Source organism: Phaenicophaeus curvirostris, chromosome 12, assembly GCF_032191515.1.
Source record: "Phaenicophaeus curvirostris isolate KB17595 chromosome 12, BPBGC_Pcur_1.0, whole genome shotgun sequence".
NCBI lineage: Eukaryota > Metazoa > Chordata > Aves > Cuculiformes > Cuculidae > Phaenicophaeus > Phaenicophaeus curvirostris.
The window spans coordinates 9,223,357-9,243,126 of record NC_091403.1 but is presented as its reverse complement, the minus strand read 5'-3'; the positions used below and the strand labels follow the sequence as shown (position 1 = coordinate 9,243,126).

The following is a 19,770-nucleotide window of genomic DNA, read 5'->3' as shown; positions in this document are numbered from 1 at the left end:
TCGTCCTTTCAAACACTGAGAACTCCTGGTGCCTTCAGGGGTACCCACAGCCAGATACCACATCTCCTTTTCCCCAGGAACACAGAAGTACCCTAGCAAACCAATACTTTCCCAACAGCCAAATATCATAAGCCACAGTAAACTCACTGAAAAGCAAGACAAATGATTAACTGGTGGCCAAAAGAAATTCATATAACTCTACCCACACACACATACACACACCAGCTATTTACAAAGCAACCCACAGCAAAATTCACACAATCAATGAGCCATTAGGAAAATACTCCTGATCTCCATTGTTGCCCCTGACACCAGGGCTGCCTAGGTTTGCAATGGCCTCAGGTCATGTATTATGTTGATACCTCTTGTCTTGCAGAGAAAAAGCCCCAGACATGAGGCGCATCATTTAATCAGTTGGATGCAAGATGAAATATCAAAAGTGAATATACATGCATTTCTTGGGCAGCCTGGTCCAACCCAGGGATGCTGCAGAAGGAGCCTGCCAGGCAGTTAGAGCAGCCTGCAGTGCTAGAGTCACTCCAAATCCAGGAAGAAACCAACTCAGGGTCTCCCCATTACCTAGTATGTTCAGTGCTTGACAGTTCGTACATCACAGGCTCTCTTTCTGAAATCACCCAAGCAAGCCAAACTTGCTTGCTGGCCCCATAAACACTGGGATTAAACAGTTCAGAGGAGTCTCTTTTAGGCCACGGGAGCAGGCAATGTCCTGTATAAGAAAATTCTTCCCTGTTTGCTCTTTGATGACTGTATCCAGGAGTATTTCCATCACCAGGGCAGCCTCTCTGGAGGCAGGTCAACATTGGCAGCCCAAAGCCATTCTCTATTCTTTGAACTGGATCTCTAACCACCAGAAACATCCCTGCCCAACACATTGTTACCTTCCGCAGCTACGCTGCCAGCATCGCTTTCCCATGTCAACACTGAAGCCTGCTCCACCTGCTTCCACCTCAGGTGTTGCCACAAATTAAACACACATTAAAATAACAGATAGGATTGAAACCTCAAGCAGCTGCAGTAAGTGATGTGTTTGTGTGCAAACCAAGTGCCAAGCACACCTCATCTGGAGCAAGGCAGGGCTGCACTCCTGGCTGAAGCAGCTCCTTCTAAAGCAGGTAGGGCCAGGCAGATCCATATTTCCCACCCTCCCACGTTGCTTTTCCTTCTCTTAGTACAATCACACAGACAGCATCTGCAGAGCTGGCTGAGGGGCAAGGTAAACACAATGGATTTTGCCAGCCTTTCCAAGACAGATTAAAAAGCTCTCATTTCTCTAGCACCACCATGGCAGGAAGGTTTGAAGACTGACTCAATGAGCATGGGGTTGCAACTCAAAGTACAGGTGCAATAGGTGGGATAGGCACTCTGCCTCTGCAAACAAAGGTTGGACTTACAGGTTCTGGAAAATGTGGATATTTCTCCCACTTGCTCTTTCAGAGCTGGATGAAATAACACAGAGCCACAGGTAAGAAAAATCATCCGAGACAGCTGGTAAGAACTGAGCAGGTTAGCTCAAGTCCCATTGGCCATAGGATCTCTCCTGTAAGTCAGATGTTGCAGCCTGGGCAAGAGGATGAAAAGGCAAGGCTAGGCACAAAGGAACTTCAGTTCTGCTCCAGTGGGTGAAAGAAGTAGTCGTTTAGGTTGCTTACACTTTTTCTTCAGGTACTTGCAACATCTGCTCTGGAAGCAGCCAGACAGAGCCTGTGGAGTTTCTTCAACATCCAAATCATTTGCAGGATGTCCACTTGGCACTCAGAGTAGTTTCTATGAGAGGTAACCATACACCAGAAAGAAGGGAAATTTGAAGGCAGAAGGTCACTGCACGAACCTCCAATGCCTTCCACCTGCTAGCAGCTTAACGTTGACACTTTTCCACAGACTCAAGTGAGAAATCCAGGTTTTGCACTAGAACAAATGAGGTAACACAGAACAGAGTAGCAAAACACACATAAATAATCATATAGCTACTCACACGCCCTCATTAAATCTTCTAAAAGTATCCCATATGGGTTGACTGCAAAGGACAAGACCATAAGGCAGTGAGGAGCCCCAGTGCAGAAGAATATTGACCCACAAATGCCTCCTTCAGAGAAGTAATGGGCATTGGGTCCTGCTGGAGAAGAGCCTGGGGCTTTAATGTTAAAGGAGCAAAGAGGAAAAGAGAAGTCTAGAAAAACTGAAGAAATAGCAGAGACCTGTGGGAGGGACTGAGACCTCTGGCGTTGGGCACCAGGGTGCTGCTGTCATTTCACGCTTGGCTCCACATTTATATTGAATGAAAATAAGAGTTGAGAAATCCTCTTAGCCCTGGGGTGGGGTGGGGAGAGAAGGAAAAGTTTCTCTTCTTCACTACCAATAGGTTCAGCTACCCTTCATAGCCAAATGAAACTGCAAGAATTTATAGATTTATTTTTGTTGTTGTTTTGGCAAAAATGGGAACATGAGCTGACCAAAAATAGAAATGCTACACACTTCTTAGCTTTCCATGCTCAGGATGGAATGTGCTTCTACTACACTAGACAAACAAAATGAGTTTACAGTGGCAAGGGTAAATATTCTTCCCATTTTTGTTTTCAAGACCCATCAGAAGCAGAGGCAAGGCAATCTATTTGTCTTAAAAATATTATTTTTGAAATGACCGCAATGTTCTTTTTAAACTGCACTGCAATACAAGATAAAGACAGGGTACTGAGTGAAAGAGTGCTGATGGCGCTTTTATTGTGTGATTTGCCTTGTTTTTTTCTGAAGTATTTCTTTTTAGACGATTACCATGTATTTACAGTTAGTGTAATTATATCTAATTACTTAATTAGCATGAATACGTGTAATTACTAACTTCGAATATGTAATTATGTCAGGGCAGCCTATAATAAATGAGGTTGAAAAAAACCCTCATTAGGACTCTATGGAAGGACAGCTGCTCCACCCTTGTGGAGAATGCATCCCAGTCCTCAGACTGCGCCAGTCCTGGAAAACACAGCCAGCTCTGGTCGTGTCTGGCAACTACCTCCACCAAAATCAAACTACTTGCCCCAAAAAGTCTAGCTTCACAGCGCTGGCAGGAACTGAGCATCCACCGCTGGGAGACAGACAAGGAACAGCAAAGGATTTGCCCCCCAGACTCAGTTGCTCCATCAAGCTTTGAATTTTTTTCTCTGATTCATGTAATTCTTAAGAAGACTTTTTTGATCAGACAAGAAACATGAGGGAACAGAGCAACTGCAAAACTGTGCTGTGGCATTTGAGTAAAGCTTGAGAGATCAGATCCAGGAACTAATCTTCATCTAATGCATTGTGCTGATAATAAATTACTACTATTGAAGCAAAACAATCTTCCAAAATGTTTCTTCTGAAACATTACCAGTCTCTCCCCACAAAAACCTCCAGCTACTCATAATTACCCATTCTGCAAATTTGAATCCTGAATATCAGGAGATGGAGCTAAGGTTAAAAGTTGATGTCACTGCCAAGAAGCATATGTATGAAAATTAAGTCCTACCAACAGTCTTATGAACTTATTTGAAGTTGATGCTCCTTTTTTTTTCCACTGGTCAGGAGCTATCTGTTGTAATGAGTTGACTTTCCCCACTCAGAAGGGCTGAGAGCCATTTTATAGACACAAATGAGGGTAGGCTGGATCACGTTTTGCATTGCCAAAACCCCTGACTACAGACTGAAGCTACGTGGTTCTACAAGCTATCTCCTCATCACATATTCTGTCCACAGTGCTTGTTCCACAACAAGTCTTGTTCTTCTCCTCTCATCTGCCAATTTCCAAATACAGAGAGGTGAAAACTCTTCACAAACTGTTGCTCCTCCTACTGACATCTACCAAGCAGCCATGGCACTTGATTTCTCTTCCATGTACAAAAGATGAGGAGAAAAAGACTCCTTTATCTTCTTCTTCTGAAATCAGACTGTGGTTAGACTGTGGTCCATTGCCAATTCTTTGCTTAACCCTCCCAATAGGGTTGAGGATGGTTGAAACAAGGACTGGTTGCAAAGCCTAGTGCTGCCCAGCATGCCATGCAGTTCCAGCATTAAGATGTGGGGAGCATCTTCTCAAAGACTCAATGCTTCATCACAAGTGAACAGCGTGCTGCAGTTTCTTCCATGGCTCTTTAAGAAGCCCTCAGCCAGAAAGGAAAAGAGAATCCTGAGCCAACCTTGTTCCTCCTGCTCCTCTAAATCAGGCAGTAGCAAAAAGGGATAACAGACAAATCTCAAGAAGTCATAGGTGAAAGCTGACTCCAGCACCCTTCGTCACATTGATGGGAGTACAGCACATTCCCAGGGAGGAACACATCTCTGTCACCTTGAGGACACATTAACAAGAAGAGCCCACAGGACAGCATTGTACAGCGGGAGTGAGAGGGGCTGCAGCGCTGCGGGCAGTGAGCTGTTCTCCATATTTCAGCTGCAATTCCATTATGCAGAGCTAAGTGGTTGGGAATAAACATCCGTCATCCCTGCATGATAAGCAATGCTTGCTAGTATAGAGGGTGACAGAAATCTATATCACATCAATGTACTATTAATACTGCATTAAGCATATAGAGTTAGTTCTCCTCATTGCAGCGCAGTAATGGGTATCGGCATGTCCTCAACCCAGACAACATCCAAGAGCACAGAGATGCTTGCAGGAGCAAGGAAGGAGTAAAGCTTCACAATGGAGAGAGAAATTCCTTGCTGAAGATGTTGCTCTAGCAACACCTCAGAGCAAGGGAGAGATGCTGGGTGCCATGGAGCACCTCTGCTCACAGCTGGACAGCAGCTCTGTGGGAGGTGGGTAGCAGGAGAGAGATGCCAGCTTGCATCACTACAGGCTCATCTGGGCATTGAGGTACTCCCCAACCCAGAGGAGCTCTCCTCTCTACAAGTGATAACAAATGAAGAAGTGTTTGTGTCCAAGCTCTTCACAGGGGGAAAGAAAAACCCTCCGGCACAAAAAACACAGGGAAAATAGGAGTGACAAATATTCTCCAGCTCAGGTTTAAGTTGAGCAGAGTACATCACATCAAACAAACCCCCTACAGTTAAAGCTCCCCAAAGCATGCTTAATTTAAAAGGTGAATTATGAATTTTCCAGCCTTAAGCAAAGCCACCAGTGAACTCTGAAGTTTTGTCCAAGTAAAGTCTTAAGGACTAAAATACAAAACATACACCAAATTCAACACTGCCTGAGGTCTCAAAGCCTGGGTTTAGCCCCATGAATGATAAACAAATATAGAACATACAAGAGCTTTCAGCCTGCCAGAATCCAGCTGTGGTTCACCTCTTGTCAGCACCCAAAGAGAGAACCTGTGGGGGAGGCTTTGTTTCAGGCCCAGGAAACCTGAAGCTCAGAGCTGGTGATTTACCATGGATTTCCAGGAGTGAATACTTGTCACTAGGGCTGCATTTTCCCCAACAGGACCTTCCATGGGAGAAGCAGCTCCAGGCATCACCCCCAAGCATCCCTGTGAGCTCTTCGAATCCTAATGAAACACTGAGGCCAAATCCTGCTGTGAGTGACTTCCCTTGCAACCCACCCAGCTCCTACAAGCCCCACAGGGCAAACACTCAGAGCAAAACTTAATCCTTTGAGGTTTAAGCTCTGCTACTGCACAGCTGCAACAGCACCCACATCTTGAACTGGTCGGCACAGAGACTGAAGGAAGAGATCCAAGAGAGCACAGGAGAGGAGGGAAAAAAATAAAGCAGGGGAGCCCCACCCTCCCAAGTCATCAGAGTTTGTAAATCATTTTGAGATGAGGTGCTATAAGAAATGTAAAATATATAATTAACGACACAGAAAAAACAAGCTACATTCAGCTTCTTCGCTCCTGCCTAATCACCACCCTCCTCCTCCCCTGTCTACAAACAGACCATATTTAGCACATTAAAATGAAAAACAAAGAGAGAGCCAGGCACGTTCATTGCATACACTACATCACTACGGCAAGCGAAGCACAGCGATAACTGCTCAGGAGGGCGCATGGTAGGGGCTGCACAAGGGACCCCTCCATGGGAGCAGTGGCTGCAGCTCCCCTTCCCCTGATGGAAGGAGCAGTGGCCAGGGAGCAGCACGCTCCTGCCAAGTGCTTAACGCTGAATGAGTTTCCACAGGTTGGGAGAAAGACCTCCTCCCTGTTACCAGGGACTGAGTTACGTCTCCTGCGCTCACGAGTCAGCAGCAGCCAAAGGGAGAGCAGAGGCAACTTCAGTGCAGCGCTCCCTGCTTCTGGCTGGGCCACAGATAAAGCACCAGTTGGGGTTTCCCCCACCCACCCCTTTTTTTGCAAGCTTTTTATTTTCCAGTTCTACCTGAAACCAAGAGACGCCAAAAGGATGAGCAATAGCAGGAGAAGAACATTATCCAAACCTCCTGCATTGCTCGGCTTGCATCTCAGAGCTGATAAGAGGCCTGGGAGAACTCAACAATTGGCTGCGAGACGCATATTAAAGAGGGCTGCATCTCACCACCTGCATGGGAAACAGTGAGGGACTCCCAGAAAAGCATCCTTTTACCCAGAGCTTTTCTTTCACACTCAGAATTTAGGAGTGCAAACCAGAGAGGAACACTTGATCACACTTGCTATTCTAACAAGTCCACACAAATTTACACCGGGAAGCTGCAAGAGCTTTACAAAAGCCCATGAAAATAAGACAACCAGCATCTAAGCCTCCTATTCCTTAACTCCATGCATCTGCCCCATCTATGGGCACGTGTCCTAAGCTTCTCTCAGGCCCCTCAGGGAGCCAAGGAGGCAGCCCCATGGCTGGGAAACTGCTGGAGGAGGAAGGGGAGGCAGGTCCTTTCCCCAGCCAGGCAGGGGTCACTTCCATCCTGGCACTCCTATGTGGCTCATGGCTGGGACCTCACAGATGGAGCTGGTGAGGCAAACCCTGGCTTCAAATGGCACTTTCAGGCAAAGGGGGAAGGTGACTGGTGGGTGGCGGAGGGAAGGTGAAGGGAGGTGAAGGTGAGGGTGGAAAGTCTTCTCTGGAAGCACCTACATGTATGTTGTGATTTCTGAGACCTGAGATTCACTTTGGTTTCTGGACCATACCAAGAACCACTCTCCTCAAAAACCTTCTCTTCTTCCTCAACCCTCTTAATCTCTTTCTCCCCTCCCATCCTTCCCCATCCCCTCAAACCCATCCCCCTGGTCCTTGCAGGGGGCTCTGGCCGGATCGGGCACTCACACGTGTCTGGCTTGTGGCAGTTGTGACCTTGTCGGAAGTACTGGGGGTTCTCGATGACAGGAATGCGGGTCATGCCAATTACCACCGTGTCCGGTCCAGCGTCCAGGGACGAGGGTGTTGTGATGCCGTGGTTGATGTGGTGGAGGGGACTGGCTGAATCCTCCTCTCCGCTGATCACTGCAACAGGACCTGTAAACACCACACACATCTGTCAGGCACAACAAGGGAACATGGACCTGCGAGACCTGCTGACCATGCGGGTAGGGGTCACTGTGGGTTGGCACTAAATCACCACCAGCCCCAGGACAGGATACCTGCCCCAGCACTCCTGGCAGTTGTCCCATCCCCAGGGCTGGTTTCTCCAGGCAGCTCACTGGGTAGGGGTGACACCTTAAGTTTTCTTTCCTGGTTTTGGAATCCAAAGCTAACAATCCTGCAGGGGTTGAAGTAGTTACAGGTGACACCACAGCAGAGATGAGTCCTGCACAGAGCCCTCTTCTAGGGCTGTCACAAGACAGATCAGTCACTGTGGTGCCTGCACACCCTCGTACCATGAGCTTGGCAGAGTACATAACCAAGCTCAGACTGGAGAAACATTACCCCCAAAGATCTGTTTCACCCCAAACCCATATTGACACCACTTCTTTTATCCATTGTGTTGCCTACCTTGATCCCCCTCCTTCTGTTTCCCCAGATACACAAACACAGAGCTCTTTGGTCAGGCTGATACTTGCAGGGATCCACAATGTACTGGAGCAGATTCTGCTCAGCTCATGCTGCCTACCACCACGACAACAAATGGCAACATCTCTCCCTTACCCTCCTGACCCCACAAAAATGGCAGCACTATTAGACAGGTGAGGAAATGAGGCAAAGTAATTTCAAGATGAGAACAATGGAAACCTCCTATCCCTCCATAGCCTCTCTGTTTTACATTAATTAGTCTCAGCAGAGCAAGAGCACAGAGGCAGTTTCCCATAGGAAGACTCTGCCGTACCAGGACTCCTTGGAGGCCGCAAGTACCTGAGGACAGCAGACAGAAGAGACCCCAGCAAGATATGGAGAGAACAGTCCCACAACCTTTAGATTGGGCTGCAACAAATCCAGAAGGTGCCCTCATCCTTGTTTCCTCTAATTCATCTGCCACCATCCCAAATTTTTTTAACCCCCAATTCCCTGTCTGCTTTTTGTTCACAGGACCTGTTATCAACCCCCACCAGGCTGAGAGGGACATGGCAGAGAGCTCAAGGTGGTCCCTCTGCACTGACACCCATGCAAAGTCCTGAAGTTGCTTTTCCATGGGCATGTGCCTTCCCCAGGTCCCTCAGCACCCACTTACACATACTTGTCTATCTTCATGAAGCAAGTTCCCAAAACATACAGCATGCCCAAATGCACCCACATCAACAGCACTCCTGCAGATAGCCCATCAGCAACCCCATTCCGGTTTCTTCAGCCTCCTGCCTCAGCCAAGACCCCTCACAACCAAGTGCTTGCACTCAATAAAGTGTTGAAGGAAAGAACACCCATACCTGAAAGCCAAGACCTGCTTCCCATACAGAGCTATTTCACAACATTCAGCTGTACTCAAAGTTTTGGCTTATACTTTATTTTTAGATCTTCTAACCTCAGTCTTTTCTATCAGCCGCCAAGGCTGGAAACCTAAAGGAACACCAGGCCTTAATACATTATTCCCCACTTAAATGTGTTCTTACCCATCCTGGGATCTTACCTGCAAGCCAACATGACAAAAAACCTCCATCATGGAGTGAAACTCTATAACCCACGCTGCTGCCATTCATGCGGCATAAACACAGGACCCCGAGGACCTGGGTAATGTGGGGAGCACGCTGCAAACTTCCATGAGGATCTCCCTTATATATTCACATGAGAAGAAAAGCCACACTAACTAGAGATGCCTCTTTTCTCCTGCTTGGATTCTACAAGGGACTACCAGAAGTGCAAAAAAAACAAGCAGAGATGCTGCATTGAGGCTTCAAACCTATTCACAGAGGCCAGTCTTTTACCTACATTGCATAGAAAACTCCTCTCCCCCATTAGTAATCTACTTCTAATTGCACAATTACTTTATTATGTAGCACTAGCAACAAAGAGGGGAGTCTTCAAGCCATTTTACTCTCCAGAGCTTCTGCAAGGACCAGGCAAACACTGGCTCCATGCAGTCATTCTGCCTGCAATAATCTAGTCTAAAGGCTGCTCATTTTTGGAGCTTCAAGTATTGTTTGTTCTTCCAAGTGGGATATAATAAAGTTATTGTGTAATTAGCAGAGTCCTGGCAGCCGTGACAGGTGTTTTAGTCACAAGGAAAAAAGAAAATCTCTCCCTTTATTGTGAATTACTTATGGCAGATCCTTGGGTTTCTTTTACATTACTTCCCAGGCCTGCATGACTTCCAGCTTTTGAGACAGAAAAGTAAAATTCAGCTCCTGTCGCAAGATGCCTCTGTTGGGACCACGCATACTGTATTTCTCCAAATGCAAAAAGCAAACAGGCAATTTTGGTTTGAATGACTTTTGTTCTTTAGCACTGTCAAGTCTTTGTATGCAAACCAGGAGGATGGGGTTTTCAACGGTGTGCGTGTCCATTTGGCCATACTCTGCATCACTGGCCAGTGCGGCTGTGGTGGGAAGGGGCAACCTCTTTCAATGGGCACCTCACGAAAAGAAGTCGAAGATATGACTAGTGTAAACAATTTGAAGAGGGACCAGTAAGATCTCTCCTGCAGCAGAGCAGTGCGAGAGGCCGAGGGCTTATTGCTGTCCCTAAGCAGCCAAGGTGTGGCTTCAAAGGAAGGTACCTAATCACACAGTGGGATGTGAGAGGCCCCTCTAGTGAGTGATATGAAGGAAGTCTTCACTGTCCTCTACTGTGAGAGCAGAAATCACACTTTTGTGACAAGGAGCAAAGAGGATATCTCCTACAGCATCAGTGCTGGAGGGAGATGGTTGTTTTCATAACTAACCATGGGAGGTACACCAGGCTGGCACAGACCCTGCTGGGGACGCAGCCCTTGAAGGCTCACAAAGCCCTGCCAGCACATAACCCTTGCTGTCACTGACAGCACAGCATCTTCTCAGTTTTAAGGAACACAGATCACAGCAGTGTTCCCCTGGCACAAGCAGGTTAGAAGGACATAGTTACATATAAAATAATAGAGCAAGATGAAGGAGGTCAGGTACTTGCAAAACTAAGCACAGCCAGCATCTATTACTTGACATTCTGATGGCAACTTCCTTGCCCATGAAAAGACCCAGAGTCCGACCTTCTTTACACTGAAAAGTGTTTTTGTTTTCTTTTCTACAGCTCACTTCTTCGCAGGACTTTCTACACGTGTTTCAGGCCCCAAACCTGTTCAAGACCTAGGGGGTAAGAAGTAAAAATGTTTCAGCTGATCCGCAGTTGCACTTCCAGTCCCCAGCAAACACTGGGTCCTGTGAATGGACTCAGCTGTTTAGTCATCCAGCTCAAGTTGATGCTGCCAATTTTAGACATTTACAAAATCAATCAACCTTCAAAAGACTCAGTGCCGAACTTTGATGGTCCATGACCATGTCAGCCCTTCGTGTTTCTACAAAATCAGGAAACCACAAGGCAGCCAGGGCACCACTGAGATAGTGCACCTCATACAGCATATTCTACCCCTGCAATAATCCAGGGACAGTTTACTGCCTCTGACTGTATTTCCAGGTCTTGAAAAAAATCACATTCTCAAGACACCTAAGGAACACACTGATGGACACAATGCTTTCAAGCTTTCAGAAACATTTCTGATGACAGGAGGCATTGAGCTGGCATGGACTACAACATATCATCTGGCCAATTCATCCCAACGTACTCAACATGATACAATTGGATTAAAGACGTAATTTACAGCTGAGGACTTCTCCAGGTTTCCCCCATTAACTTGGGTGGGAGCAAGGGATTGAAATCTGGACATTAAATCCTACCACACAGTCATGGCTCTTTATCACTTTCATTCTTTCATCAATATCCTTATTAGTTTCTTCCAACTCAAGATATTCTATGATACCCATTTCTTCTGGATGGTAACTGCTGAGATCCTTGGTCCAGATCCACATGGAAACTCTCCTGCACCTCTGACACTTGGATGAGTGCTGAACTTGCTCCACAAGCTTGAGACAAACTTTAAATAAACATCATTGATATCAAGCAGTCACTGATCACTTTTATGGGTTTGACTATTGCTCTGACACTCAAAATATGTACCGCCATTATTAACTCCTGGGAATAAAACAGCTACCTAGACTTCAACTTTTTTAATCTATCTTGGCAATAACACACATTTTTTGATGTTAAATAGGTAAAGAGGTTGAGGTTCTGATGTATACTGCTGATGAATGGCTCTATTTGGAATAATTCTCACTGGTTTCAGCACTGCATTTTTCAGGTAAGACTGAAATAAAAAATGGAGTTAAAAAAATATTTAGGTTTACCTTCTACTTGACAGAGGAATGGGCAGACACACAGAGGAATGAAGCCAGTTTGGTACTATAAAAATGCAGAATAATAGTCAAGGGTAGCCTGGAGTAACTCCTAATATACCATCCTATGATCTTAAATCACAATATAAAATATTTTGGATCTCCCCTGAAATTTAAAATCTATAACTGAATTGCAGCAGATTTTTCTGCAAGTAACTCAAGTCTGTGCTATGGACAAACATACTGTAGCTATTAACTACAAAAAAAAGTTTATTCGTTAGCACTTTTAGAAGCTTTCATACGTTCTGGGCATCGAGCATGTTATGTCTGTACTCTGGAAGTCTTTTGGTGTCTCTCTTCCATCCAAGCACGGGTCTCACCAGCCAGCAGCATCCACACTGCCTGCAAGGACAGAGTTTAGCTCTTCACCATGCTAATCCCATGCAGTTTTCCTGCCAGGGAAGCAATGTCAGCAGCAGTGACAGAGCCACAGAGCTGCGGGAAAAGGCCGGGGAGATATTAAGAATGTCCCAGGTTTACCTCTGGGTAAAGAAGTGGTCAGCCCCTGCTCCAGCCCAGCAGTACAGCTACGGCCAACCAGCCCTTTTGCAACACACTAATGGGAGAGTCAACCATGACAACCAGAAAATTAGGATCAGAATAAATCTGATGTGATCCAAAGGGCAGCAAGGCAGCCTAAAATCACCGCATTTGAAAATGTCATGGGGAGCCACATTGGTCTCCCTTCCCTTCCACACCCCCTCCAAAGTTAAGTCCTCCTTCCCAAGAGAGTTTGCCGTATTCAAACACGTATTCAAATACCGTTCCTGGCCTCACCTCTGCCCTCTTTTCTCTCCTAGCCTCCTTGCTAGGCTATGCTCAATCCATCCCAGCACTGCTCTCACTCTTCCTACTTTGCCTTCATCCTGATATTATCACTTCTGTCTATACTGAACAAGTACACTTCCAGATTGCTCCAAAAGCTCTGATTTTCAGACAATCTCCTATCGTTCTCTATTCAGCACTCTTCCCTGTGGTTAAACTGGAGTTTGGGTTGGTGTTTTGCTTCATCTCCTTGTTTATCTAGAAACTCTATGAACTAGGATATACTTTTTAGTCCATGCCCATGAATCACCTAGTTCATTCATAGTGTTGTATGGACAACTTGTTGCTTAAGAAAAATAAAGCAAATAATAATAAATAGGTTCAGGAGCACCTGTTTGCGTGATCATATCATAATGGTAATTTTTTTATTGAGGCTAAGAGCTATACTTTTGATAAAATACAGGCTCAGAAATATAGGGTGCTCTACAAATAACCACAGATTAGAGAAGATAAGATAATGGACACTCCATACACATCCACAACCTAATGAATGCTCCAAGCAAACAGGTGAAGAACAACAAAACCTTCAGCTTGCTATCACAGTAACCTCCCCAAAGCAAAATAAATGATTGAAGGTGTAGCAAACATAACCTCCAAGGGAAAACTGAAAGAATTATGCTTTGTGTTGAGAGGAGAAGACTGAAGGGACACATGATAACAGCCTTCAAATATGTAAAAGGTTGCAGCAAAGAGAAATATAATAGCTGTTCTCCATGTCCACTGGGGATAAAACAAAAAATTATAGGTTTAAATTGCACTGAGGGAGATTAGGGTTTGAGCGTTTTCCCTAATGCCTGGTAGTACGGATGGTTGAGCACTGGAATAGATAACCCAGGGACACTGCAGGGGCTTGGCTACTTTCTTTCAAGGATGGTTTAGTTACAGGGCCTGAGTAGCACTTTTCACCTGCAACTCAACAGCCCTCAGCATCTCTCTTTGATGCTTCCAAAGGAACTCCAAGCAGGGACATCACCAGTGCTGCAGACCAGGTTTGGGCAGCCTCTGATGCACCACGGGTGCAGCCCTGAACAGGGATGGGGCCATGATCTCTCCATGTTTCAGAGAGGACAGCTCCATCCACATCCCAGGCCATGTGCTTATGACAGAAATCAATTTTGCTGAAGCAGAGCACAATGAGGTGAGTGCTCATGACTGCAGGACAATCCCCCTCTCACCACTCAGCCCTCCCGGATGTCGCTCAGAACATCATTTTTTGACCAGAAATGATCACTGCTAGAGTTAATTGTGCCACCCACGTTTGCCTGTGCAATATAAAGAAGCCATATAATTAACCTACTTAATTAGGGACCGTATATGACCCATAACTAGAAAAGAAAATGCTCTCCTAGTAAAGTGGGTCACCATGCTTTGCATAGCAAGCACTGAAGCAGATCTCATTAAACTCCAATATATATTACATATAAAACCTCTCCTCCTCTGACTTCAAACCTCTGTTGGCACTTCCATATTTCCCCAATCTTAATCTTAAATGTTGTTCTGCAAAGGTCCATATCACTGACTGATAATTCCAAGGCAGGATCTCTCAGCCTAGCTTTACAACTCAGAGCTACACATACGCACATACCTGTTTATTTTTAATGCAGGTAGAAAAATAACCCCAAACTTCAGCTTATCAAGAAAACAAATTAAAAAAATGTTTTAAAAAAATCCAACCTTTTGCAGGGGCTGAAATCAAACCATCCCCCAGGGCTGATCTCTGCACCATCAAGGAAGGGAACTGAAACTCATAAAATAATAAGCAAAAGCACAACAAATAATTAAAAATGTAGCCATGCTTAGAGTGAGATTGCATTTACTGTCTCATAAAGAGAGCCCTGTCCTGTCAGGCAAACAAAAGGAAATCAATTTCTTAATTTTTATTGGCAGATGTGGGCATGAGGCCAAGCCAGCGCTTGGTGCCTGCACAGGACCTGCTTGGAGCCAGACTGCTGAGGACTCCAGCCTGTCCTCTGCCCTCCTGCAGTGGGAAGCAGTCCCTTCTCATCTCTGGGGTCACCAACCCCATTGCAGGATAATCTATCACGTAGCACTACCTTCCGAGCCACAGCAGACCCCTCACTTGTACAAAACACTGGGCTTTAACCTGAGACCTCCCTAATTCCAGTTCTGTGCGTTTGCTTTGTCACCACCACCTCAACGAGGTCCAAGCGGCTTTTCCCACTCTCATACAGCTCAGTTCTGTCAGCCTATCCCAAATTCACCCTGGGATATCCTCAAATCCTTGCACAACTCCTGCAACACAGCATGGGAGCCGGAGGGCATCACTGACGAGGCTCTCCTGTATAGGACAACTCTGGCTTGAACCACAGCACGCCCAGCTGCGGAGCCTGCAAAGGTGCCAACCCCTCCTCTGCCATGGCCTATGGGGTGCAGACTATTCCACTGTCTTTTCAGGGAAACAGCACAAGTTAAAAGCCATATTCTCGACCTTTTCAAATAGATAAAGACTCCGAGAACATAAATTTTAACTCTTGAAGAAGCCTACTTCAACTCCTTGGCTTCCAGCTCTTCAGGCAGGAAAAAAGTAGACAAGTAGCAATGAATCTTTCCCACTCCTGAAAGAGACGATGGGTTTGGTGTCCTGACCATCTCAAGGAGCCAGAAATCCCACTGCACCTCAGGCTGAAAGGGAATGAGGAGCAGGCCCAGGTGCCCTGAACCCACTACCGCTTAGGTTGAACACGTGGTCCTTCCACAACCCTGCGGCAATCTTCCATCTTCAACCTTCCATAAATCAGCGACCCCTACAGCATTTCAGGATCTTTCCTGAAGAAACAGTGTGCCAAAATTCTGCTGTTTACAAAAGCCCATTTCCCTCTTTACATATAGGCACTTCTTCCTCTCTGGTTTTTTCAGGTGTTCACAAGGGAAGAAGACACCTCTTGCTGCAAAAGGAAGACACAGCAGCCCTGCACATTCCAGCCCTTGCACCCAGTCAGTCCCCATATGGAACATCACTCCAGACCTATTAGGGCATAGAGGTCCCAAACCTCTCCCAATCCGCTCATGTGGTTTCCCCCTCTGCCTTTCTCAGGTTTATTTATTAAGCTTAGATACGAATCCTATAAGCGCTCACATTCACAAATGGAAGCATTAAGAGCAAATCATATAAAATATAAAGTCAATGCATATGACAGCACAAATGCATAAATCCTTATGCTTACAGTAAAATGACAAGACAATCTGATAATTAAAAGGAGAGTGATCTGACAAGTCAGGGTCGTGTGTGACAGCAAAGCCAGTCTGCACCCACAGGAAGGCAAAACAGAAATTTTTACATCTAGGTTTAAAGCTCCCAGCCCACCCGACCTCTTCAGCTCAGAAAGCATATAACCAGGAAAGGGACAGCAAACAGGGCATGGGGGTAAGCTGGAGAATATTTTAGATCCTGCAATGCTGAATCAAAGTATTGGCAAATCAACATCAAAACAAGGTCCCCATTGACCTACCTCCCAAACACAAGGCTTTCATTTCCACCCATCTTCATGGGACCAGCAACATTTGAAGCCAAAACCTCATTTTCCTCCCCCAGGTCTCCATCATCCCACTGCAAACAGCCCCCAGTTCTAGAGCCAGGCACCATCCTGCCTGCTCGAAATCCTCTGCTTATCACCATTTACCTTTTTCCCCTCCATTCTTCCTCCTGACTAGAGATTTACCTCTTGCTTTTTTCCAAACAAAGTCACCAAGCTGTCACCTCAGGGGCACCTTGAACTCAAGAGCAGTGCAGTCTTTACGAGGGGAAGTCTGGGCAGGGGCTGGGTAAAGGCTTCAGCAGTGCCTATTAATCTCTTGGCTCACTCATCCCTATCACAGACACACCGTAAAAATGATAAAAGCATTTCATTCAAACAGTATTACAGAGGCAGTAGGGAAGAGCATGGGGCCAATTGATTTCCAGTACATCTGCTCTTTACCTCTAGGTATAAATACAACAGCAAAATCAATCGGAATAACATCATATCAGATTTCTAATCTCTTCTGTTCGCAAAACGCACTTTATATACTGCGGCGTTTCCTACAGCTTGTCTACAGGAGATCCCAGCACCTTCACACCTCCTAACCTGCCAGTGTGCAGCTGCTTCGTCACTCTCAGCACCTCCAGTGGAAAGCTTCAAGAGCTGCAGATCCAAACCACGGCTCTTCCCCTGCCCCGCAAAGGAGATGTGGAGCTATCTCCCAAAGGAACGCTCCTCATTCATGTACAAGCAGTGCTAAGTAACACTTGCTGAGCCCTAGGTCATGTTAGCACTTGCTAAAAGGGAGATGCTTGCTCACTCACACCCCTTCCCAAGGGGATGCTGGTTTGCTCGGGGCTGATGGGCATCCAGGCATGCTCAGACCTGCTGCTAAGCACACTGAGGCGACAGTCCCTCTGACATGGGCAAGGCAGCAGCAGTATAGGTTTTCCTCGAACCCTTGGGCCCCCACGGCTGTATTCACCCAGGAGCTTGGACACGGTGGCCCTAATGGCATTTTGCTTCCTCATGAGCATCCAGCACCACGGTGCCCAGTGACCCCAGGCAAACGCCCAAGCTGAGAGCAGGGCTGTCTGCTCAGTGATGAGCAGATGTATTTCCTTTCTGCATTTCCAATTTATCACCAGCCCAAGGTTTTTATCCACTCTCCTGGCCCCCAGCCACCAAAAAGTGAGACTGTGACAAACTGATAAATATTTTCCCAGAGTTCTAGTTCTTGCTCTGGTGAATGCGTGAATGGAGCATGAGGTTGGTGAAAAGGCTCCCTGGTGAGGCATCAGAGGGCCATCTTCTGCAAACTCCAGCTCAGCATCTAGGCAATGCTCTCCTCAACCTCAAACCAGACCTTGGCTCAACAACTGCATGACGGAGAGGAAAGAAGCAGCAGCTCCATCTTACCCTCAATTTAGCCAGCAAAGAATGTGCACACAGCATGCGTTAAAGCTACTGCAACTGCATCAACTTCCACATGGTGGCCAGCTTGGGTGAAAGCTTTGGGACATGGTATCTAACCCACTTGGTGTGGAGGTCCCTTATTACGGGGGGGCAACAGTTACATCTTGAGGAGGGGCTCCACTGGCAGGTCCACCACCAGCATATTTAGCCCATTGCTGGGTGGCTGACCTGAACCAAGAGTGCAATTCTGCAGGAACCTGTGTTTATGCCAGGAAATACCCAAAATAGCAAGAACCACTGAAGGTCTCAGAGGCAATAGCTGAGACCACTACTGCCCTCCTGGCTCAAAGGCTTTTCTGACCTTTGCAGAGACTGGTTCCCTACAGTGCTTAATAAACACCATCCATGGAGATAAAGACCTAACAGCAGCTGCTCTGCAATGCAAGCCAAAGTAGCAGCACACATATCCAACCAGTTAGGACCATCACACACAGAGGGCAAGCATTAGGCATGTTTATCATTAGCTCCTTGCCCAGGTCCACCAGCTGCCTCCGTTCATCTCCCTTCACTCCCCTTCCCACGCCTTGGCCACTGCAAGATCAGTCTTGGGTCATCTTGATCTACTTGGAAGGCTTAGCTGCCATGAAAGCAAACTGCTTGTCCCCTGGCTTGAGTCTCTCTTAGTGGAATTAGTGCCAATAGAAGTGTCAGTATCAATTTCATAATGTTATTGGATGGACATAAAACTGAGCCAATTCCCATATTCCTGACAGGCCATCAAAGGGATGGGGATTATGGGTAAGGAGACAGGCAGCCCTGGCAGGAAAGGCAAAGGCTCTAGATCAATTAGCCTGACGAGGCTATCTTCCAGCCACATCACTTCATGCTGACACCAGTGCCTTTTCCCCCGAGCCCAGTCACCCCTGCGCTGAGAAGGTTTCTTTCTCCATTGGTAACTGGAGCCTCTGCAAGCCAAGGGAGCTGTGCATCCCCTCTCCAAATACCCAATTTATGAGGGTCCTGAGACACTGAAGGATTTTGCTGTCATTACAGGACATTAATTTTCAGGCCTCCTTATTTTGGTTTAATATTCTGTCAAGATGAAAAAAACCAAAATCACGTTGAAAGAAATAAAAAAGTGTCCTGCTCTGTATTGCTCAGAGATTTCAAATGGAAGGAGCACTCAAAATGTAAAGTACCTGGCACAACACATTATTTGTCTTTGCTTTTTGTTATTTTTACTTGAGTTTTTGTTCCAAGGTCCTGCTTGGACCATGAAACTAAACTGGTCAGTACCACCATCTGGTTCTCATGCAGTAATTAATAGTGCTTGTAATTTTTCAAACAGAAACAGTTTTCAGTCATTGCTTTTTTGGTCAACTTTTAACCTTTTTGTCTTTAAATGGAATTTTTATGAAAACATCACGCAGCCACTGAAGCTGCAGATGCCAGTGGATTGGGTTCACTTCCAGGAGAAGCCTCACGTGCCCATTCCCTGCCAGCAAGTGAGCAAATGCATTAGCTCAGTGTGCGAATTTGAAGACCCAAACTTAAAATTAGCCCCATGATGTTTACCTTCAGGTCAACAGATAAATCCTTACATGGTCAACAAACAATAAGAAAATCCTTGCAACCATAGTTTGGCGTAGCTCATGCAAGAAAGCAATGAAAATACAAAACTTCTACCTCTCAGAAATTCTTTTTTTTTTTTTTTAATCTCCACAGCTTTCTTTGAGATGATCTCCAGCAGTGATATCAGTCTCTCAGATTTATTCGATCCCAAGATAAATAACGTGTTGCTTACAAAATCAAAACATATTTAACTTGTATAACAGTTTAAAACATGAAACTGCTCCTGCAATTTTATGAGACTCTTATGGAATATGAAGTCCATATCAGAAATATCCACAAACAATTAAAAAAAAAAAAATCCTTTTTTCTTCACGCTGAGCAACTAGGAGAGGAAGCAGGGCCAGGGTGATCCCCAGCCCATGTTGCTCACATCAATAATCGTACTGGAGGTGTCAAGCTTTGCTGCAAGTCCAGGAATCAACATTTACTGAAGGGAAAATCATTAAAGATATGAGGTTTTGAAGGTTTTCAAGAGCCTGTTGTAGACTTAAAGGATAGGGGAAAAGTCTTCAACATTCTCAAGGCAGAACTGATTGGAAAGGGACTGATGTTTTTTTGGGTCAACTATCACCAACTGCAACATAATTGGTATTATGCCTTACTCCAAAATTTGTAGTCCTTAATTGTACAGGTTGTGGTTTTGCTTAAAAGTCTCAGAAGTGGTCCCTAGAGAAAGGCTCCAAAAG

General features: G+C 45.8%; 1 protein-coding gene across 3 annotated transcripts in view; it reads right to left on the bottom strand.

The window, feature by feature from the left end:
* NTRK3 (neurotrophic receptor tyrosine kinase 3) overlaps positions 1-19,770 on the bottom strand; it is a 211,941-nt gene that overhangs the window by 87,097 nt on the left and 105,074 nt on the right. For all 3 annotated transcript variants that reach the window (XM_069867254.1, XM_069867255.1, XM_069867256.1), the window contains exon 12: positions 7,210-7,398. In XM_069867254.1, the coding sequence (XP_069723355.1) occupies positions 7,210-7,398 (189 nt within the window). The remainder of the gene's footprint in view (positions 1-7,209; positions 7,399-19,770) is intronic.